Genomic DNA, 24,542 nt, shown 5'->3' on the forward strand with positions numbered 1-24,542 from the left:
AAGACGTTACATACTTTTGGGCACACAAAAAATCAGTTATTTGGCCATAGCTCAGCCAAAACTGGCCCAAATGAGGAATGTAATACCTCGTAGGGCTCGTAATTTGATTGCCATGATTCCCAATTGGTTTGCATTCAAATCTGGGAAACTTGATTTTTGGCCCATTTTTGAAAATTTTGATGATGGTACCCCTTATCAAAACTGCGAAATTTGGGCCAAAATTGATTTGCACAAAATCGAAAAACGAGTGATTGGGGTGGTTAGTATTGGTCATTAGCAGCACAAAACAGTCGTTCTTTTGGCTGTGCGCCTTGTTTTGGCCGAGCTAGAGCTAAAATACCGAAAATAATGTTGCAAATTTCTGTTAAAAATCGGTTTACTGCCCTTAAAACAGAGCTTGTACAGAAAAATCAGAGCAATAATGATAAAAGCAAGTATAGGGGTGTTAAGTTTCGGTAGTAAGCTGCATAAAACAGTCATTGGTTTAGCTATGCGCCTTGTTTTAACCGAGCTAGAGCTAAAATACCGAAAATAATGTTGCAAATTTCTGTTAAAAATCGGTTTAATTCCCTTAAAACAGAGCTCGTACAGAAAAATCAGAGCAATAATGATAAAAGCAAGTATAGGGGTGTTAAGTTTCGGTAGTAAGCTGCATAAAACAGTCATTGTTTTTTTATTATTTTTACACGCAATATCAATAAATTTATTCCTTGCAGAATCGAAAGGAGGAGTCAAAAGCTTTATTTATAACTATTATTACATGCCCATAAATATTTTTAATGTTAGTCGTACATTTAAAAGCAAATTGAATTTAGGTAATCTCCCATGGGGTATTTGTTTTTTCTTTCTTTTACTTTCTTTTCTTTTATAACTTTAAAAGTTGCTTCGATTAATTGAGTCGCGAAATGAATTTTTGATTGATTTGATTGATTGATTTGATCGACACCGCTTATGTTTGTCTGCACTCTGAAAATCGTCTTCGATTTCGATATCGACTGATACTGATTCCGATTTCAATCTGAAGTTGGATTTTCAATAATTTCTAACACACAAGGATATTTAATATTGGTTGTTTTGAGGGAATTGCATAAAACGCGCTTTGTGCTTGGTTGCTTTGTTGGATTGGATTGCATCGATTCATAGTCCGAGATATCGCTATATATATCATCGGATATAGTTTGTCGGTTGGCCTCTACGTTCACGTAGCTTGTTTAAAAAAATTCGTTGTGTTCTTGTGTAAAGAGATCTCAAAACAAAAGCGAAAAGTTGCTGATTTCTGATTTCTTGATTGGTTTTAGTTATATCTGGTGGTTCGTAAGTTTGGTGTTCTAGTGCTGGCATAAGTCCGACGAAAATTCGGGGACTTGTAGATAGGGACTCGATTATTGGTGGGGAGTTAGCTGAGGCTGGGGCCAAAACCCAAACATCAAAGAGCTTAATAGTTAGACTACAGATCGGCTCGTTATTTGTACGCGGCTACGTGTATCCGTCTCCGAATCGCTATACCTTAAGTAAGTATATATGTATTACTGATCCGGCATCGGCTGGTAACTATAGCTAGATATCTTGTATAATTGTATATATATATATGTATCTATATATATATATATATATAGACAGAGAATAGCGAACATTATTGCTCAGACCCATTATAATAGTTTTCGGCTGCTCCTGATGATGCTTCTCCAAGACGTGGCAACCTTTTGCACTATTAAATTAATATATAGTCGTATATATATATATATATATTCTTTTGTAATATATAATATTGGTGTTTTGCTGTTGCTGCTTGAAGACTAATAGTTAACGGGGCGGCGGCCTCGCGGCTTGATCCTCTCGGATATCTGCCACATCTCCTCCTCGCCCATAAAGTCCTTGAAGTTATCAAAGAAGCGTATAATCCGCTCGTTGCGTCGAAATGGATAGGCACTTTACCAGGGAAATTGATTAAATTTAAACATGTGAAAAAGCATCCTGAAAAAGGGTTCGTATAAAATAGATCGCTTACCATTTCTTAAAACGTTTCATGTTGTCAATAATGTTGTACTGCTGCCAGCGCTTAGAGAAGTTTATAACGCCCTTGGACAAGTAGTCCTGGTTGCCCACATGCACAAAAGTCAGATCCTGCAAAATGAGACCACTAAAAGCAAATGGATATCATTAGCTATGGTTAGTTTGGATTTCATATCGAGATCAGCATCCTTACATATAGGGTATGCAGGGCGGATTAGTTTCAGCCAGGGCCTGGCGATAGGCGCGAAAACTGGAGCTGGAATCAATAAGGGCGCAGAAGGAACGCACCTCCTCGGTGATGCCCCTTTGCCACTCCAATCTGTCAAACAAATCAAAGACATATATTATAGGTTATGAGTGAAGCTGGATCACCTTCCGTCTTAGAGCACCCACCTTCTTATAGGACCTGAGTCAAGGGCTGACAATAAAGCCAAGTAAGAGTTGTAGTTGTTCATCTTGCGCAGGTGCTTCATGATCTTGATGAACTTGTTTACATGCTTCTCCCGCTCCCTGGCATCAGGCAGCCGCAGGATCTTGGAGCGCGCCCAATAGGACATCTTGTTGAAGTGCTCGGTGAACTTATTTAGGTTGGGCGACTTCTCCTCGCACTGATCTTTGGCAAATAGTAATACTTCGGGTATCTCAATCTTGGTGAACAACTCAGCATCCAGTAGCGTCATCTGCTCAGCGATCTCTAGTGATTTCAGGTCCAGGAGACTAAGCTGGTTGCCTCCTCCGCCAGCTGTACTGCACCCACCGCTGCCGGTTATTCCCGTTCCGGCGGCACCACCGGTTCCGCCCAACTCCGACCCAATAAAGCCGTACACCTTGGGCTCCTTGTACAGCGTCACCTTCTCCACGAACTTGTTGCGCAGCAACTTGGCCATGTAGAGTTCGCCTGAGCACACCAACTGATAGACAAACTCCACCAGCAGGCTCAGCAACTGACTGGTGAGATCCGTCGACCTGGGTGATGATTGTTTAAGATTAGTAGGTCTAGTGTCTAAGCCCCAAGACAAACAGCAGAAAACTAAAAACTCACGTTAGATCGTTGACGACTCGGACGAGCAGCGCAAAGGTCTCCTTGGCGGCCTTCTGTTTGTTGTCCTGCACTTGACAGAAGAAGTATGTGTAGCGATGGGTCAGCTTCTCGATGACGTCGATTGGCTGGATGAAGGTGCGAAAAGTGGTGATGAAGGCCTCGCAGAATGCTGCACGAACGGAATGGAAATGGACAGAGACAACAGAGGTTTTGGGTAAATGACCATGCGAATGGGATTTGGTATGTATGTGCTGCTTTGCTTTGCGCTGCGAGTGCCTACCATTGTCGGCGACCTTCTGGACACGGCTGGCGTGCACGATGAGGGCGTCGATGTAGCCGCCCTTAACCTCGGGCCCATCCTCCTCCCTCTTCTTGAGTATCAGGTACCGTGTGATGTTGACCTCCTCCAGCATGTTGATCAGCATCTCATCTTGCTCCGTCTCATCTTCCTCCCCGTTTTCATTTTGTGGCTTAACGGAAACCTCTTCAGTAGTGACTCCTGGCCGTGACTCTTCCGTTTGCTCTGCCTGCTCTTCGAGCACTTGGGGCGTGCTGATTGGCTGACCAGCATTATTCATGCCCTCGCACACGTTCACCTCGCCGGGCAGCTGATGCGAGTGACAGTAGAAGGTCTGGCCATCGTCGACGGCGCTCACATTCTCATTACTGTCCAGCACAGGTGAACGAGGCTCTGGCATTGCGTCTTCGCTGGTCAAACCATCGTTTAGCTCCTCGCAAACGGTGGCCATCCGGCTGTCCGGCCTGCCTGTTGATCCATTCTCGCCCAACATTGGCTTCGGACTTGCCGGTGGTGTCGTTAAAATTATGGGCTGTAGCGAGGGCGATGATCCCATGCTTACCGCCTTTCGCTGCTTGTAGTTCTTTGGCGGTAGGGCCGGAGGAATCTCTTGCTCTGGCGACAGCTCCTTGCTCATGGGCATTATGCTAAAATGGTATCGAGAGAGTTCAGATTAATATGGTGATGAAGAACGTATATGCTAGATACAACTTTACTCACTTCATAGTCTGGCTGTGCGAGATGTTGCTACTGATGTTGTAGGTGCACATCGTGTGGCGGTGTTGCTCAGCGGGTCGCGTGGACGCCGAGCAGATCTCCATGTAGGCCAGAACTGTGTGAGCAGTACGGGGAAAGGGGAAAATGATTAGCAATTTTCACAAAAGACGGCGAACAGTAACCAAAACTAAGCCGATAGATCGATCCTTGGACCCTCACACATACATAAGTGTGTTATAAATTTGCCTCGAAGGTCACATCTGTTTACCAGGAGGGAGGTCTACAGGTATCGCATCACAACAACAAGTAACACAGGAACAGGAACGGATAACAACACACAGCGGGATATATAGAGCGGATTTCGGGCAGGTTTGGGACAGAGTTTTGGACAGGGCGGAGGGCACAGTGGGTTAGGCGGAGCGAAACGGAAGCCAGAGAACTGTAACTAAATCTAGGACTAGGACTAGGGCTTTTAAACTGAAACTGCAAACAGGTGGCTTGGCTGCTCGGTCGCCAAGTAAAAACTGAAGCGGCGCAGCAGCAAAATTAACAGCAGAGCGAATTGCCTAAAGCGAACTCGGAATGCTCTTTCCAAAAATGATTCAGAACTGTGCTTTTGATAGAGGATAACAAATACAATTTAAATCAGTACGGAGTTAAAATCTTCTCTTGGTATCTGTTTTGGTAAGCAGTAATACAGAGTTTTGGAAAGATATTATCGTTAACTAAATAAGGGTGAAGAGTATCTCATAGTAGTTTTTGGAAAACAAAACTAACATTAAACCAAGAAGAGTGGCATTCAAAATCGAAAAGAGCATTGCGAGCCCCGCCAAGGGCGCCGAAAAAGTTTGTTTTTTGTTTTTTGTTTTTTTTGTGATTTTGTTTCTGTTTTTGTTTGGCATTTGGCAGCAAAAGTTGGCTTAGTGTTTTTGTTTCGTGTTGGTCCTCTAGTAACACACACAGACTTACCCGAAAAGGCCACACTTTGAAACACTAGATGTTGGTTGGAACGATAATTTAGATGGGTTAGACTCTTGCGTACAACAATTTGGCAAACTTTCTTGTCGCCAGCATTTCTAAGGGGTTTGCGATAATGCGGGTGGTATGTGCTATAAATAAAACGTTCTTAAAGAAACAAACAAATCTCGCACACGAACTAACTAATTAACTAACTGGGCTGGCTGCCTGCCTGCCTGCCTGGCTACTAATAAAAGGTGATGATTGGCTGATTGGAGGTCTGATTATTGTGGTGGTGGTGTCTGATCGTCTGATTTTGTCTGGGTTTTAACGATGGACTTATATTCGATACTATTCGATGGATCTGATGTAATGGATGGATAGCAAAAATAGGACTGTGATAAGGAAAAACCCTTGAAATGCGCTCAACGAACACCCACTAACTTACCGCACGGCCTGGCCTAGGCGGTTTTAAAATAATACCAAAAATGATTAATTAAATAAAATACACAACGAAACACACACGCACACACACACGGTACGAGATGCAGAACCAAACCAAAAGGAAACGCGAAAAATATAAAAAGAAAAATAGGGAAATCGATGTAAATAACGTGTGCATCGTGGGCAAACCGACTTACTGTGCTTCTTTTTTATCGGCAGCGGCGGTGGCTCCTGGTCCAAGTGGCGCTGATCAAACGCACTGCAACTGCCACTTCCCGCCAGACGCCCCTCAATCAGGCTATGGTGCTTCGGGTGCCACTGCTGCAGCTGCCCGGCGGAGCAGGTGTGCGGATGATGGAGGTGATGATGCGGGGACTGCTGGCGCAACTCGGCCACCTCTGACTGGCTACTGCGGTGGCTGGCACAGCCGGAGGAGGCCTCGTCCGGCTCATCGCCTGCGGGCGACTCATGGCGGGTTAGGCTGCTCCGTTGGATACTCTTGGGCGGCAAAGCGGGTGCAAGTTCTGGCGACGATCCCAGAGCACCGGAAACGACCGACGTTGTCGTCTGGTGCTCCAGTTCGCTGGTGCTGCTGCTGCCATAGCCGGTGGTGGTGCTGCTGCTAGTGGTGGTAGTGGTGCAGCTGCTGCTGCTCGACGAGATTTGCCGCTGGCTATGCGACACCGACTGGCTAATCTGCTGGTACTCGCTGCTACTCCCGACCGCCGTCGACTCACTGATGCTAAACGCAATCTCCGAGTTGCTGCTGGAGGACTTCGTGGAGGACTGAACACTGTAGTCCGTCGTCTGCGTGGAGGTGCGGAACTCGCGCATCGAAACGAAACCTGCCGATGGAAGGAGATGGTTAAAAATAGTCCATAAATGGGGAACAGAATGCCAAAACCAAGCGGAAATTAAACAATATACAGGAGAAAAGCAGTGGAAAGGAAAAAGGAAAGGTGGGGGAATCAAGCCAAACTATTTACAGCCTTAAACGATATGTGCTTAAAAATATATACAGGAAAAGCCTAATGGGAAATGGAAAAGCTTTAATATAATGCGTATACTTTAAAAACTAAAATTAAGCCATGAGATCAAAAAAGGAGTAACGAAAGTCGGGAAGGGCAAGGGAATATACGATTTATATATATATATATAAATCTATTAAGCGGGACTGTAACTACGATTATAGATGTTCTGGGTACCCGATTCGTTTGAGTGGCGATTGCTGTTAGTTTCCCCGCCACTAGACGCTGCAGCAGCTCCACCTTCGGCTGCTCCTCCAGTTCCACTAGCACCAACACTACCACCAGCACCAACCGGAAGCGATGACTGACTTTTCTCCTCCATGGTGGGTTCTGTACGGGATTCGTTGATTGGGGGGGCCACCACTTGAGTTGAGCAGAGTGAGGGGTTCGGCGGAGCGTTGCGACAATACTCACTGTAGCTGACAAGCTTGTCCATGTCCTCGTCCATCATTGCCGCCATCTTTGGAAACTGCCTCTGCTGCTGATGCTGATCCTCCTCCTCCCGCGAGTGATTCAACGCCGAATCGAAGGAGCATTGACTATTTTCGTCCGGTGACCGTGAACGCACGGATAGGCTGTTGATAAAGACGATACTTATTAGATATTGCTGGAATGGATGCTCAATTTACACTCCCGCTCACCGATCCACGCCATAATTCATCAGCGAGATATTGGAACTGCAATCCAAGTCGGAGTTTAGGCTGATATTATGAGACTGGGCGTAGGGTAGCGGACTGGCCTGATTGGAGGTGGATGTTGAAGAGGAAGAGCACACTCCCACAGCACTGGAAGGAGCCCCCGGCTGGCTGCGTCGCTTTGGGGGCAAAGGTGGCGGATTACTGGCCCGATTGGGCAGCGGTGGCTTTGGCGGTGGACTCGTGTCGCGCAGGATGCTTTCGGTGCTGTGAGAGCCGCGCATTGGGTTCACATTGTGCTGCTCCAGGATGTCGCGTTCTTTGGGCGTGAGTGCTATATCCGGCAACGAGGTGCGCTGGGCAAATGACTCATCTGTGACACGCATGATGGTACTACCAGGAACACTGGTGACTCCCGGTGATGCGGTAACAGCTCCCATAATTTCCGCCGCAGCCCCAATGCCGCCCAAGCCAGATCCACTATAGCGAAAGGCGCACTGATCCTGCTCCTTCAGTTTTCCCTGCGCCAGCGTAACGAGATTCTGTTGGAGATTATCGTTTTAGTGATATGATTACACCGTAGAAGAGACAACAGCTCGTCTTACCCGCACTGCATCCTCTAGAAGATCGATCACTTCACGGACATTCTCATTACTCAAGGAGGCGCACTCGTCGCTCTCCTCGGAGAGCATCACCTCATCGCAGAGCTTGATGAGCTTGCCCAGGCTTTGGTAAACCTGCTGCGTGGCATAGCTCATAATGGCACTGTTTTCGTTCAGGGTGTATGTCTGGATCACTGTGGTTAAAAGAATGGTGGTCAGTCAGAGATGGATATCCGCTATAAAGTACCGTACTCACCGGAGTACATGCTGGCTATGGTTTCCAGAATAACCGTGCCGTTACCCGGCAACACCTCCAGCTTCTTCTTGAGTATAACATCTCGGAAATGCTTCAGGGCATTCGAGATGTCCTTGACGTGCGTCTCCAATGTTTGGGTGGACCGCTGTACCTCCTCGGTGGTGGGCGGTGCCTTCGAGCCGTGCTTGGTGCGCGGACTGTGCGGCGAATGGGAGCGACCCAGCGTATTGTTTGTAGTCCGCATCAGGGAGATCTTCTCGATGAGATCGTCCTTGAAGGAACGTGCCCGGCGCGCTAATTTGGTGCCCTTTAAACTGTTCTTGTGGCCCGACGATCCGGTGGTGGGTGGTGCCGGTGGCACACCACTTGCTCCTCCGACTCGACTAGATCCTCCAGGCGTACCCTGCTGGTGCTGCGAGTGATGCGAGTGGTTTGTGGCTGGTGGCGGGGTGCAGGCGGTCGAATAGCCGCCGCTGTTGATGCTGTTGTTGCTGCTGCTGCTGCAACCGCCACCGCCCACTCCGATGCCACTGGAACAGGTCCCAGGCGTGGATGGAGAACTGATGCTGCCGTCTGTAAGGTAAAAGCAAGAAAAAAGTTACAGCAAGTAATGTTATATTTGAGGGACAGGGATTGGCAGAGGATAGAGGTCATAAATTCGAAGGTATCCTGGGAGAAAACATGGGTCACTTTCAGAAAGTAAAGTAAATAACATCGTGACCATCATGATTTGCCAAACCATATGCAAAAATGAATTCTTTCCTGTTTAAGCAGGATTCTTGAATGCCAAATCGAAACTCAAAAGTTGCCACATCCATAAACCACAATCTTCTGCAATATAAGGCAGCCTACTACCTAATTTGGAACCTAACTGAATAAATTAAATTAAGATGATACCTTGTAAACTTATTCTTTAAAGACTGTAATTAAACAAAAATAAACAGGCAAAGCTTTCCCTTTTAAAAAAAGAAGGTTTTTGACTTCTTACTCCACGTTTAAAGAGTACAGCACATACTCGTAAATTGGAATAATTACAAAACACACATGTTATAGAAATTCCTAGCATTCCCATTTCGGGAATCGTTCATGCGAGCCAAACCACTTTAATTTCGGAACGTTTAAAGTGCCCCAGCGGTTGGGTTGCTGATCACTGATCAGTAAAAGCCAAAAACCGAAGAGCACAACCACCCACCAAGCGAAAACCCCGGCGAGTAGCTTTCACTTACGGCACACCGCATTCTTAAGCGGCACAGGTGTGTCCATCTCCATATCGAACTCCCTATCCATATCCAACGCATCCATCTGCCGTGGAATCGCTGGCGTTGATAGCGCCAATCGTGCCAGCTTTTTGTATTTGCGACGTCTGTGGAATTTTATGCTATGCAACGTGTTGCCGGTGCAGGTGTTGCTGCTGCTGTTGCTACTTGGACTGTGATTATTGTTGTTGGTGTCGCGCGGCGACCAAGATTGCCGCTGGGTCTTCCAAAGACGATAATGTTGATGCTCATCATTACTAACACTATGATTTTTATTTGGATTCAGATTCAGTTTCAGATTCGAATTTGGATTCGGATGCGGTGGCAACTGCTTGACCGTGTACGAATAGAAATGCCAGCGGTCGGCTAGCGCACAGTCGCTCAAAAAAGATTCATCAAATTGCGGCATATTGCATAATGGCAGCAACAACAGTAACGACGACCGCAGCAACACGCATAACAATTTGTTGTAACTAAAATGTTTGGCTAAAACGAATGCGCCGATACACACAACAACACAAACACAAACACAAACACAACACACACTGGCCTCGCTGATTTCACCAAATTCCGATAAGCGATAGCAGCAACATCGGTCAGTTTTGTATAAGATTGTTGATTTCAGCGATTGCCGATTACAACATCATTTTATGGGCATGCTTTACATTGATTATTTCACTTTCGATCAGCTTTTTGGCAATATTTTCAAGGAAGTTTCAGTCACTGATAAAAACGATATTCGCGATAAGCTGTGATAGCAAATAGTAGATAGTAGCTTGCGTATTAAAGCGAAGACTGATTTAAGTATTTCACTTTAAAAGTCTTTTGCCCTACTTCTTTCACAGAGTTTAAAGATAACCGATAAGCAATTTAATCGATTATTGATTGATACATCCTCTGGGCTTTCGTTTTCCATTCAAACGATTGAACTTTCGACACATCCTATTTAGATTAGGGAGTTGCAATTTCCGATTAATGATTATTAGCCATCAAATTCAATGATTTAACTTTTTAAGTGCCATTAAGCCTTAGTTTCCTGTTTTTAGTGCTCTATTGCCTCAAAGAGCCTCTTTCCCTTTTCTTCACATTTTCAAATCGTTTTACACCATTCACTAGCAGCACTTTTGGCTTTGTAATGCCTGACGGGTGTGATTGATTCAATAACCGATAAGTAAAACACTTTGTTGCACTTTCTGTGCAATTTCTTTCACTTTCAAGTGCAATTTGCCGCTCTTTTCTTTGATTTTTCCATCTATCTCGTGCGACAGTGCCGCCCCCGCAGTCGCCAATCTTTCTTGGCTTGGCTGGCCTCTGGGTGAGATGTTGATTAAATAAATCACAAATAAAAATGATTATATTTAGACGCTGCCGCCGCCGCTCTGTTGCTGATGGGTGATGCTGATGCTGATGCTGATGTTGCTGCTGCTGCTGTCGTCAGCTGTCGCCGTTTGCGTCGTCGTCGTCGTCCGTTCGCGTTGTCGTTGTCGACTGGAAAGCGCACTGAACTATGAAAATCCGCAAACGGGCAAAAGCAAAAGACCAGGCAAAGCGAGTGTCCGAGACTTGGAGACCCGCTAACCGGCCAACGGCAATGGCAACACATTAGCAATATAGCAATAGCAATAGCAATAGCAGCAGCAACAGCAACAACAACACCAGCAACATTAGCAAACACAGCAGCAACACGAGAGCCGCCACGGAAAAAGAGCCCCAAATGGCACTTGCCCACCTGGCTATCGCCCTCTCGGCATCTCTCCTGATCTCTCCTGCTCTCACCACATCTCTCTTTCTACCTCTCCAATATTTATCAAACAAAAATCTTACATATTCACTACACTAATGTGATGTTTGGCCAGTGATATAATACTCCCAAACCATCTATTTCAAATGTGGTCAAAGACTGACCAGTTGGTTGTTAGTTTTTAATGATATTAAAGTTATAGATAGATTCAATGACAGTTTGAATATTTAATAAACATTTCTTGCAGTGCAGCCAGCGGTTTGCGGCTCTTTCGCCTGGGAGGGTGCTCTCCATTCACAGAGCTCTCTTCCAATTATCAATCAGCTGGCGCACCTGAAAGAGCCGCAAGAGCCGCAGGGGGCTGCGAAGGTAATTGGGGGGCGGTAAAGGGGCCAAGAGACGACTCTGGGCGGATTTCTTCAATTTGCAAGTACCGCTCGTGACTTGCCTTGGAAATGAACTAGCTGCTGCGCAAATGGGCGAAAATCGAAGGCGTCGCCAAAAGTAAATACAAAACAAAATACATACAAAAATATCTCAAGCAAAAGCAAAAGCATATAAAAACAAAAACCAAAAACCAAAAAACAAAAAAAAATCCCCAAGTAACTGAAATATATATGAATAGCAGGGAAAACCCCAAGTGGATCGGGTTAGGGTGTAAAATGAAATGTAATCATCATCGCCGGTTAAGTTGAGGTTAAGGACTATAGCCCCACACTAAAACCTTGGGTTAAGGTCAATCCCAATCCTGAAAATCATGAATCTAGAACATTAATATAGAGTACACAATGGCCGGTGGGTGCTAGTATCAAGGTCAACGGCTCATTCTTATCAATATTGCAGTTCGTTTACCCATTAATGACACTTTAAGCGAGTTGGGAAGATAGTTACGATTGGCGTAGAAACGCCTTTGTTCAATCCCTTTTAATTTCCGCCCGGAATTCTTCCGATTTTGAGCGATAGAAGTTTATTTTTCGGGCGTTTATTGTTAATTTGCAAATAACATTGTCATATTTTAAGATAACACTAAAAGGGAGTGCTAAAAGTTTATCATAAATCGTATAATGTTTCATGACAATTCAATTTCAAGAAGAAAACCCAAAAAATAAAATAAAGTTATTACAAGGAAAAATGGCATCATAAATTGCGAAAATTCTTAGCAAACTTGAGTTCTCCAAATTCGAAAAAGAACCAGCACACAGTTCTTAAAAGTTCCAAGAATAATCAATTAAAAATATCATTTCCAATTTTGACCTAGTGCCCCAGTGGGTAAGGGGCATTACTTATAGCCGCCCCACTTTTTCCCGGGGCATTCCTATTACCAGCACCACCACCACCACCACCCACTCCATTACAAGCATTAGAAGTCACGTTCACCCAATTAATTTGGCACACCGCAGAAATGGGGAAATGTAAAGAGCAGACGGAGACTGAGACGGAGACCCAAAAACCGAAAACCAAAAACCAAACCCGATATCACTGGGAGGCGACTGTAATATCGAGTCGAGAGCCACTTTGCATGATTAGGAAATTGGATCAGGCAACGGACCCAGCGGGTTTGTAGCCACCGAGCGGGTTGGACGAGTCGAGTGGAGTCGATCAAGAGGTGATTTCAGTTCTGGTTCTGGCCAAAAAAAAAACAAAAAGAAATAATAAGGCACACACCAAAAGAACTAAGGCAGTAGATATTGCCCAAGATAAATATGATTTAGTAGAACTCTTAAGATTTATATAGTCTATCCTAGATAGTAGTTTCCTTATAAGAGGAATTTAATCTTTGATCCAGGATTATTCAAGTAGGCAGGGTAGTTCATCCTAGCGATGTTCCACTGTATCAAAGTTCCGCAAACTGGGCTAGGCGGATTTAAAGCAACTGTCAAATAAAGCAGTAAACTAGAGAAGATTGGGCCAAGGAGGTGGAGAAGGAGGAGTTGACACCAAATTGGTAATTGGCACACCCGATGAAGACGGCGATAATGAAGATCGTTCAGAGGCATCATCATCATCATCATCGTGATCATAATGGCGTTGGCTCGTGTATGCAAAGTCCTCGGGGGCCTAACAAACTTGACCAATATTTGTGAATCTTTCGCCTCTTGATTGCTCTTCCCCCTCTCATTTCCCGACCAGTTCCAATGTTGCTGTTATTGTTATTATGCAGTGAAAACAAATATCTATACATTTCAATGCCAGACACTACAAGCGATGGTGGATCCCAAATCTGGCCAAGATCAAGATCTCTAAATAAATGTCAAGCCTTAAAAACTAGCTCTTAGATCACGAATTTGAAACTTGAATTTAAGAGTGCATGCTAGATTAGTAGACTAATATGATGTTTAGAACCGATAGGAAATGGCTTACATTTTTATAAGAAATAACTCAGATTAGAGAACTCTTATTCTCGTAGTGTACCTTTAACCAGTTTGGTGATGGAGCGTCTGAGAGTAAGCCTATTAGCGAGAGCAGCCACGAAATCGCGAAATGTAAAACGAAAATAAAACCAAAAACCGCACAAAATGTGAAATGCCGACTGAATGAGCGCACACACACACACACACACACAGCACAGAAAACAACAAATAAATAAAACAAGAGTCGAGGAATTTGTGTTTCGCCTTTTGGAATTTGGAATGCTATGCTTTCTAACTGCCGCGATCGCGATCGCGATCGCGATAGTTCCTGAACATCATATAAACACATAACATATGTCGGCATACATATACTATATGTACATAATGTAGCCCCGCACGCACATGGGTGCCCCATGGAAAATCTGCTCTACATTGAGAGCTAAGCAATCAAAATCAACTAAATGACATAATCTGTTAAAAAACAAAACAAAAACAAAAGCCAAACGACGACAAATTTTCATGCAAATTGGCCATTAAAAGCAACGAAAACACAATCTCAAGTTGTAAAATAAACTAAACGATTGAAGCTGAAACGTACAGAGGCACTTTGCCTACTGTCTGGGCAGTTAGTTACATATTAATTAGGAGCAGTCATTTAACCACTCATTAAGGCAATCTCTCAATGACCCATCCATACACTGTGGGTCATACCAATAGGGATGAAACTTTAGTTTTTATTTAACTATTAGTCAGCTATTTCAGCTTCTGCTGGTCATCAGTTAATATTTTCATTTTCTTAAAGAAAATTAGTCATATTTTCTTCGCCTCCGCTGTGGCTAACAGCAAATCCCGCTAAATGCCATGTTAAGTTTGCAGCTGTTAACACTTAGCATGTGCTATGTTAATTCATACAAAGAGATGCGAAATGCCCAATTTTGGTGATCAAATCGTTGAAATTTCACACCACAAGAGCTTTTTGTTTATGACACACCACGAAGGTTTTTCAAAAATGGCAATTTTATATCTTAAGATCGGTTTTTAAGCCACTAATACATAACATTTCAACTTTTCCTCCAGTGTAGCTGACAATCAGGTGTGTCTGTTAAGGGCTCATGTGGATTCCATTTCATTTGACAGTCTCTGATTTATGCATGAGCATGGGTCATCGAGTGATCACGACGACAGGTTTTCATGCCGGTAAAATGCATCGCATAATACCCATACACCTACACGTGTGGACAGCATGTGGCGGTGCACTGAGAGAAATATTCGAGAAAACCTTATGAATGTCTTTAAAATTTCTAACAAAATTTTGGTTTCCAGTGCGATTATGTTATTACCAAAATAGTGTATGTTTTTAGACATAAGTATTGCTAGAAAAACGAATCCATTAGAAACATAAATTTCTTATAACATTTTTCTCCCTGTGTAGTCCAATGTTTTGGGTGTGAGAATGAAACTGTTGGGAACTCCTTTGCCTTTTACCTTTTACCATTTAGCATTTAGAATTTAACATTTGCCCTTCTACCACCCCCTCCCAACGATGACGTCACTTTCTCGCAGGTGCTGTCATCGGGCAAGTATGTGCATTTGTTTTTGCTTCGTACGCCTCGAGAACTCAATTGGCACCCCCGCGTATGAGTATTATTCCCATCGACAATGCCATTGAATTGTTGAATTATACATCATCGTGTTTATAACTTGCCTGCCTTCTCCTCTCCGTCGATTACTCACCCAAGAATTGTCGCTCTGCGCCCTTTTTGTACTCTCTGTTCTGTGTGGTTTTTGTTGTTTCTTATTTGTAGCTAATTTTCCAGTTTTCAGCCGCCGTGTATTATTTAACTTTTTAACCCCCAGCAAAACAAAAAAAAACAAAAACGAGAAGCACACACCCACTTGAGTTTCAATACTTTTCTTAGACGATTTTTTGGGGTTCTTTGGCGTCGTCGTAAATAGGTCCGCTGGTCCGTTCCCGGCAACGGTTAGATAACTTTTGAACAGCTCGTCGTCATAATTAATAATGCGCTGCAAACAAGCAGCCAGAAAGCAGCGACAACAACAACAACAACTAGGGAATGGCACAAACAAAAAACAAGCAACAAAAAACCGAAATACAGAAAAAAAAAAACTCTCAACGAAAACGAAACTACAAATTCGAAGCACTGAGACGAAAAGCTCTGTTCTAATCAAGACTCAAATTCAGACTAAAGGGCATTTTTGTTTAATATTCTTGTTCATCCTAAATTATTTCAAAGTATTAGTCATAAGCGATAAGCTATATGGTGAATAATGTTCAAAATTAAGTACAAAATTCAAATGATCCCAACTTCTTCTGAGTCATTCTCAATACCAAACCCTATAAATAGGAATTCCCAACCCATCTTGTAGTATAAATACAATTAATCTTGGTATAATCTATAAATTAAGTTAACAAACAACTTTACTGACTAAGAATTGTAATTGAAAGATCAAAAAAGTATTTCGTTTCAAAAAAAAATGTATTTGAAGTTATGAAAACACATTTTTCTTGCCCTGTAGCAGAGTGCGTGACCTATTTTACTTATGGTTTTTCCCCTTTTACACAAATTTTACTGCCCATTCCCGAAACGATACAAACTGATTTCTTGTTGATGTAAGAATAAGAATGCCCAGCCGATACTCTAAACTTTCCAAACACGTTTGTTTATTTTTCGAAAACGACTTCTTTTTCCCTGTGTAAAGGGGGTGTAAGAGGTTCGTTTTGTTTTTAGAATTCCTACTCCATAAGCAGAGAAACGAACAACAGCAAGGCGAAGCTGAGAAGCCTATGGAGAATTGAGAGCGATGACGATGACGATGACGGTATATAATGGTGACCACAGTGATGACGATGTCGCCTGGTGTAACCCAGCTATGCGTGAGTGTATTCGAGTGGTGTGGGTGTTCGGGTTTCAACCTCTACTCTACTACAAAGACTACATATGAGAGGCCTAACAGTGCGTAGTTACTGCTATTAAACTTAAGCTATCTGTGAACTAACACATTTGTATTAGCATAATATCTAGTTACCTCTGTGTGGCCAATGAATCGATTCCGATAAACAAATAACGATTGTTATCCACCGAAAGTTGTGCAAATTAATCGCTTCAATAAATCTGATTATCAACTAAAGGGAATCGGTTAAATAAAAGTGACTGGGCGAGGTGAATGCCCTCCAATTAATTTGGATTTCTCAATTCTCAATGAAAACTCTTTCACTTTCGAACGGAATGGTTCGCCGAATGAAATCTTCAATTCGATTCAAGCAGGTGGGCTGCTGCTGTAGCTGTTGTTGTTGTTGTTGATATAAAAATAAAATCGAGAAGAAGGGGAGGGGATTGCCTGCAAACAATTCCAAACAACTGCAACAATGTAACTGTCCAATAGACACGCTTCAGATACTCTTAACCAGAAAGCAAGAAAGCAAGACAGAAAGCCAGGCAGGCAGCAGATGGAAGAATGAAAGTTTCGCACCCGAGAAGAAAGGCACGTGAGAAGGGGGCAGGCAGAAAGATTGGGAGGGCGGTCGGCCAGCCAGGTGAACAATTATGACATAGAGCGGCGTTGACGACGATATGAAAACGAAATGAAATCCATATGAAAGCAAAAGTGCAGAATGGCAATTGTGTAAGTGAAAAGCAGAGAGCACAGAGCACCAAGCAAGCACAAAGCACAAAGCAGTTTAAAGAAGCCCCCGCAACTTTGAGTTGACATAAACAAACATTTGTGGGGGCTGGCAGAGGGAAAGCGGGAAAGCGCCATGTCATACGTGACCATAGATTCAACAATGGCCACCACAGGTATGCCCAGTCAAGATTTCACCCGGGCGCCGCCACTGAAAACCCTCTTCCCACTTCTTGCAACCAAACAACCGACCACACACACTCACAGATTAAACCCATTAAATGCTGGCCATAACTCAGACATCCCAAGATATGACTTTCCCAACTTTATCTCCTTTGACCCCAAGGGAATTGTTAATTCGAAAGCATTTCTAGCGAGTTCAAAGGGTTAACGAATCGAGAAAAACAAGAGCGGCAAAGATCCATTTATTTCCCCAACTATAGCTACCTAGTTAGTTGTACCTACTAACCAATCTTAGTTGCTTCTAACGACTCAAGACTGTATAGTTGAGCATGGAAAACCAATACTTCTTTAGATCTATACCACCTTTATTTGCCAAACTCAAACAAGTGGCCATTAGTTGAGTAACCACACAGGCATATTCTATATTTATATTTAAACACTGCTACTTGCCACTTGCCATTGCCATTTTCCCTTTGACTCTGCCGCTATCTCTTAATCGGTGCTCATTTCAATTAAATAATTTTCAACTCGGGCGAGTCTAAAGACTATATGTAAGTAATAAAATGAAGGCATCTGTCGGCGGACACTCATTTGGTCAATTAAGAGCTTTTGGTGCCCTTCCATTGGACAAAAACAGAACAGAACTGAGCTGAACTAAACTAAACTGAACTGAACAGACGCCCACCATGGATTTTCCTTGAAGGTCAGGGTCAGCAGGCTAAAAACGAGCCAAGCGAGCCAATTCCCGATAGCTAGTGACCTGCCAACTCGCATCGCATGTCACCTATCAGCCGCAAGCGGACGCATATTATTCCCAGGAATCGGAATCAGAATCACAATCACAATCGGAATCGGAACTCTCCTTTGACCAGGATTCTCTCCATTCTCGATTCCTGGCACTAGCTTTGTGGACTGGCCGTGCTTCCGTTTGGTGTCCCGGCCACAAAGCCATCAATTCCCGACACTTGTGTGCCTTTGTTTGGCCTGAATGTGACAAACAAACGCTCGGAAAAATGTTTATTCTTTGGAAATCGCTTTTCAACCTGGCCAAACGCTGTGCATGTACATTTTCAAAGAAAAAAAAATGAAAACGAGAAAAAGGGGGAAATGGCTGTTATTTGATTTTATTTTTATCCTTGAAAATATTTCCAACTAAAAAGCTGAATTTCATTTAACAGAAAGTCAGTAAGTCAGTTTCCATGGTATTTGGTTTACTACTCGTATATATATTATTTATACGTTTTCCACTGCTAATGAGTGCCATAAAGAATTTCACTTGTTGATTATTGATTTATGGTGACCGACCACTGATGTACAGAAATAATCAACTCTTTCCTGTAGCTATTTATAAACATGTGACAGCCAGCCAGCAGTCGCACTAAAGAGATTCTCTAAATGTAATTACTAATGATAGTAACTACTAAAACAAAGCTACTACTAAATCATATTCCCATATTAAACTAACAACAAATAGAATCTAGAACCCGCTGGGTGGGTACTTTCTCGCTGTGTATTCATTTATCTAAATTCGAGTTGCGGCAACAGGTGACCTGTCAGCAGCTTCCCCCCTTTCTCCCTGTTAGAAAGTGCAGTGAAAGCCAACACGAAATTGTTCAATCAACAACAATTAAACAAAACCCTTTTCATGTATACAAAATTCCCATTTACATTTGCATTTACATTTCCATCTCGCCACTCGGAGAATGTTTTCATTTGCGTTTGCGGCATGCCAAAATGTCGTAGGCAAATATATATATATATATATACTACATTCATATCAGATATATTTATATATAGTATATCTCAAATGCTGGCAATCCCAACAATGTGGACATGTGTTGACACAGACATGGAGCCGGGCGATTAGATTAGATACTGACAAGGTGGGCGAGATATCCGATCGGGTTAGGAACATCCAACCAGCACCAGCACAGCCACCTCGACAAAGACAATATAATACATATTATTTAGGGTAATATCGATTTTATGACCCAGCATCCTGTCCAGAGCTCATTAATCAATCAAACACACCTACATATCTGATAAAACTACGAAACAGAATTCGTTTTCCAAACATCATTTACATATTGTTACTAAGCGTGAATTAGAAAGAGAGTATATATAGAAGATATATTAATAGTCAAGAATTATTAATAGAGTAATTATTACTCAGATTTAAAGGGTTTCCCAGACATCGAATCATGAACTCCAACTGAATCACTTTCCTTCTCATTTTCCCTTTCAGTTTCAAAATCCTATTCGAAAGTAATATGTTTCAATAACTTCCAAGTTGCCCAATTTATTGGCAATTGATTCATCTTCGATCAGATCCGGGCGGGCACAGAATGCCACTAACAACAACTGCCTCGGATTCTGATCAATTTGGGCGATTATGCTCGCCTAATTTGAGCCAATTGCAGCTAGCTGAAAATGATAAAAATGATGATGATTTGTCCGTGGCCATTATTCCATTATCTCGACGAACGATCGCATTCCACATCGGCATTCCGCATCGGCTATCTCTATCTATAGCCGTCTCTCTACCGAGCTCAAGGCCATTTACACATTCAACTGGAAAACTGAAAACTCAAAACAACTGGCAAACTGGAAACGGAAAAACTTACAACCTAGCCACTGGCAATTGTTTTGCTTGCTGCTAGCGGGGAAAATTGCACACGGAAAATTAATAATCACAAAATTCATATAAATCTATATGTATGTTAAGATATTTTAACATGCCCCGAAATACATGACTTTGATCTTGAAACTTATCTATCTAAGCACTTTGTCTTTGAAGACTTATCATGTTGGGTGTATCAGTGATAAGGGAAATGATAAATTAGTTTGTTAACCCAGTTGTGGGGGTTACCTTTGGATTGACGCTCTCAAAACGAATTCATTTATGCATGAAATTCGCAAGAGTTAAACTACCTTTAACATCAGGTAAGTATGTCTAGTCAAATTATAGCCATGAAGTCAGCTTGTGATTAAGACTACAACTCAAAACCTTAGCTAACAACTTGTAAAACCAGATAACAAAGCTCACAGTTCTGCAATATTTGTAAGCTTGCAGTTGACACCTTAGTTTATTTTACTGTCTGTAAACATAATCAAGCCACTACATGATAGTAAAAAAATTCGCAGCTCGACAGGCAAAGCGGATAAAATTCATTAGTCATGGGTTATAAAAAGATTACGTTTTTAATGGCACTTTCAGTTTAGTAAATATGTTTGTATATCATTTGTTTCCTAATATCATTATCTTTCATAACTAAAATCCTGATATCCTGGTATATAAATAACTATAATATCCCTCCGATTCATTTTCTTTTTACAAATAATACAAAATGAGTTCCAGTTTTTTCCCAGTGCTCACTCATTCATGATACGTACTCATACTGGTGGCTCCATTGAGGCGCTGATCAAGGGGCGTTGAGGGCGTCATGGCCCCCCCACGCACCCCTACACCATTAACCGTTTCGATCGCAATCCCCGTTCCCACATCCATCGCATCATCGGCACTGGCAGCACGATTAAAGGGTCGCGGTTTGCGATTTTTGAAGCGCAGGCGCAGCTCCGTATTGAGAACGCGCATTTTTGTGGACGAGCGGAAATCGATGGGGAAATACACTTCAAACACACTCCTCTCCTTCTATAAAGAGGGGCTTCTCTGGCCTGTTTTCTTCTTTTTGTATTATTGTTTAGGTGATGTGGTTGGGGCGCGGGAATTGGAGCAAACGCATCAACGACTCCAACTCAATTTGTGCGCCACATTGATCGCTTTTCGATCACCGATCACACAACAACCACTCGAAAAAAAAAGCGGAAACTAAATGCGAATTTGGGGAACGCCCCTATATGATATCACACACACTATGTGTAAAGGGTTGTCTGGCTATGGGGGCAATGCGAATGCGAATCACGAGATTTTCATTTATTTAACTTGACTCGATATTTCTATTTCCGTACGAGCACCGTTGTTGTGAAAATTTCGCGTGCGACTGACTCCGGCTGACCGACCGACCGAGCTGAGCTGAGCCACCCAACCCAACCCAACTAACCCAACAAAAACCAATTCAACCTACCATACCGCCGAACATACAGCGAGCGGTAAGCGGTGAGAGGTGAGCGGCAGACGGCAGGCGGTGCGCGGTGAGCGGTAAAGCGATGAGCTGCGAGCGCACAACTTTTACAATCTAATCGCGCGGCCACTGGGCAGAGCAGTCGTCGCCAGAGCTGACAGTCTAGCTACTTTCCCCGCCCCACCTGCTGTTTTAACAGCTCTTTAGGGCATTTTATAACGATAATAGCAATATTAAATGGTATTAGATATGGGTAATACACTCGTATGATGTATAACTTAAAACTTTATAAGAGTTACAATTCTTAGTCTGCTTCTAATAGTTACTTCCATCTGCAGGTACTTTAAGCATATTTCATCATAAGCTGTTATCTGTATCGTATAGGTGTCATATTTTAAGAAGTTAAATCAGTTTAAACCAGTTATGGTTATTTATCCTGTTAAAGAGCTAAGACAGTTTTCAGTGAACTATGTCCTATTTGAATGCACGCGAGTGTGACATAAGTGGCTGTTATCATCGTCAAAAGGCTCTTATCAGCGGTGTATGGAAACATTCAAGTCAGCTGCTGGCAACTCTTAGAATTTGCACTCGCTAAAAAAAAGGTAAACACGGACTGAACGAACTGAACACACAAAGAAAGACAGACGTTGTCCAACATTTTCTGTGATTTCCAAATGGGAATTAGTGCTCATGTCCATGGAACGAAGTCAACAAAAGAGCTACCGAAAACAATGAATTCCTAACAGAAAGTACTTCGCAAGATTCTTTGTTTTTATTGTAGCTAATATTAGTTATTATATTACCTAACAACAAATTTAAACGACCATTCAAAACAAAAAAGCTTAAATAATGTTGAAGATAGATTATAATTTGCTGTTAATCAACCTTCAACATACAGAGACTTGAATACAGGAGTTCAGCAATGCCGAAATTTAAAACCTTTCGAAGAAAAATTCGCTAGACAGCAACAAGTTTTAATGCGTTTTCTTCGAAATCGGAGTGCTGCTCATTAATTAAAGCCGAAGAACTGTTGCTGCATTGAACTAGAATCAACAGGATAATGGTGAGGCAAACAAAGTTCAAATTAGAAATGGATCCTAGACAGCGCGAATTACTAGTTCTGGGAACTAATTAATATGGTAATGGGTGGTGGCGTTTATATGCACTTTCACCGGTTTGCTCAACATTAATTGGAGTCCATATTAACTTACACTTGATGGAATCAACAGGATAATCCCAAGTTAGACAATAGCCATCGCGAAAGCTGTAATTTCTGGAGACCAAAGCTACAGTCAATATGCATTTTCCGGGAAATCAATTTTAGTTTCGACTTCCTTTTAGCGGAATCAAGATAATAAAGTTTAATCAAACAAAGCACCAGTAAAATCAGGTGCTAGGCGAAAGTGCATTTTCGTTGGAAGCCAAAGTTATATTCAATTAACCGAAATCAACAGGATATTTTTAGGTAAAGGTAAATCAAACAAAGGACCAAACGAATGCAGCCTTTCCCAGAACGTAATTATTATGTGAAAATGATGAAAAATAATTGCGGTTCGGAAATAATGAAAGTGCACGAATATAGTCAGCAGGCAGTAAATTCGTGGAAATCGGGCTTTTAACCAAAAGAGTTAAAAAAAAAACAATAACTGAAGAGTTTCTGGGAAAAGATTGAACTTAATTTCAAATAAAGTTTTATAACATCGTTATCTAACAAAGTTTTCAAATAAAATAATATGCTAATTTATTTACCAACTATGTTTTAAATGTTTGCCTACTTTTTTGCAAGCCCCAAAAATAAACAATGAGTTTGTAAAACGAACATCCACTGGATAGCACCAACAAAAGCAAATTTTCCATAAATTTATCAAAAAGTTTAATAAAGATATGTATGTATGTACATATTTACATACTTAACTATTGGCAAAAGCTAAAAAACGTTGGTCTATGTGCATTTTCCCAGAATATGAATTTAATTTAATACAATTCCAAAGGATAAGTGATGGAATAGTAAACAAAGGTCAAACGCAATCGGATAGTTCCAGGAATTAAGCAAATAATGACATACAGAGGCTGGGAATCAAAATGTTTTGTATTTATACAGATGAAATGAAGACAATAGGATAAATTCCAATTAAAAACACACAGCCTTTATCCAGGTTCCGAACCATCCGAATTTATGAGGAATTTTAGAGAAAAGAGAGTGGGGTAGTCGGCGGTGGGGGTGCGGGATATGGAAGTGAAAATGTAAATGAAAATAGGAAGAGGAAATGAAAATGAAAATGTTTGCCTCCTTGCTTCTAGAGTTTTTCTTCCAATGTTTAACACTTCTGAAAGAGGCGCAACTGCAACTGCAGCATCTAAAAGTCTAAAAATAGACTTGTTGACAGCTCCCAAAACGAGCAGCTCCAGCAGCAAAAGCAACAACAACAAAAGGCGGGGGCGTCGCAGGAGGAGAAGGTGGAGGAAAAGGAGATGGAGGAGCAGAAAGAGAAAGAGGAATGTGTGTAAACGATGGAGGCGAATGCACGAACGGTAAACTGTGGAAATTGGAAGGAAAAGCCAAGGAGTCGCAAAGAGAGCGCATAAAATGAGAGAAATGGGAATATAATACTGACCGATTTTCTGCAGTATATTCATGATGAGCCCGTGTGTTTTAGCCAGGATTCACAGATTATCTTCTTGGCAATTTTCATTCTCCTTTTTCCGCAAAGAAATTCGGTTTTTTTTGCTCGCCATAGCCGAAAAAACAAAAAATAAAACACAAAATGCTCTTTCTCTCTCACACGCACATTTTCGTTCTCAGCTGTATTAGTATTAGTATTTGCTCACACACACAGTACAGTATTTTTATTTGATATTTCGCCCGTCTCTCTCTAACCACATATATATTTCTAAATATATGTTTTCGATCCGCGTTAAATATTCACTGAATCGGATCTAAATCAAATTCACACTGCACTTTATGCCGGCTTCGTTTGAGCCAAAAAAAAAAAGAAAATACAAAAAATAACAATACAATTTTAAACGCGCAACACAACAACAAAATGCGATGGCTTGTGCCAGTGTGACCGTTGTGCAGTGCGATCGAAAAACCGTTCCAAACAATGTGCGTAATAATAGTGACGAAAAACTGTGGCGATTGTGTTAGGGGCGGCAGGCAAATCGATTTCGTTATCGATACTTAGCAAGGACAGTTACCGGGGTATGAGAACAATTTGTGCTTCTTCCATCTCTAGCGCGCGAAAATAAAAGCAGTCCAGTAGTGTTTTCTCCCGCGGTTACGATGGCTTTCAGT

At 42.2% G+C, this 24,542-nt stretch overlaps 1 protein-coding gene across 13 annotated transcripts; it reads right to left on the reverse strand.

Moving 5' to 3' along the window:
• Window positions 1-718: 718 nt before the first annotated feature.
• LOC108103676 (guanine nucleotide-releasing factor 2) lies at window positions 719-24,363 on the reverse strand. Of its 13 annotated transcripts, XM_017209238.2 has the most exons (15): window positions 9,219-10,569; window positions 7,993-8,565; window positions 7,740-7,930; window positions 7,141-7,676; window positions 6,914-7,074; window positions 6,677-6,829; window positions 5,669-6,316; window positions 5,040-5,063; window positions 4,074-4,185; window positions 3,336-4,000; window positions 3,056-3,224; window positions 2,407-2,979; window positions 2,207-2,332; window positions 2,009-2,140; window positions 719-1,929 (listed from the first exon to the last, which is right to left on the reverse strand). In XM_017209238.2, exons 1-15 carry the CDS (start codon window positions 9,655-9,657, stop codon window positions 1,797-1,799), a joined length of 4,635 nt encoding a protein of 1,544 aa, XP_017064727.1. In that variant the 5' UTR covers window positions 9,658-10,569; the 3' UTR covers window positions 719-1,796. The 13 variants fall into 13 exon arrangements, with proteins under 13 accessions (XP_017064727.1, XP_017064734.1, XP_017064738.1 ...); XM_017209245.2 differs by lacking the exon at window positions 9,219-10,569 and adding an exon at window positions 23,863-24,363 and having other exon boundaries at window positions 6,677-7,074; XM_017209249.2 differs by lacking the exons at window positions 6,677-6,829; window positions 9,219-10,569 and adding an exon at window positions 20,559-21,190 and having other exon boundaries at window positions 5,040-5,195.
• Between the last annotated feature and the right edge of the window lie 179 nt (window positions 24,364-24,542).

This window comes from Drosophila eugracilis, unplaced genomic scaffold (assembly GCF_018153835.1).
Source record: "Drosophila eugracilis isolate 14026-0451.02 unplaced genomic scaffold, ASM1815383v1 contig_2167, whole genome shotgun sequence".
Classification (NCBI taxonomy): Eukaryota; Metazoa; Arthropoda; class Insecta; order Diptera; family Drosophilidae; genus Drosophila; species Drosophila eugracilis.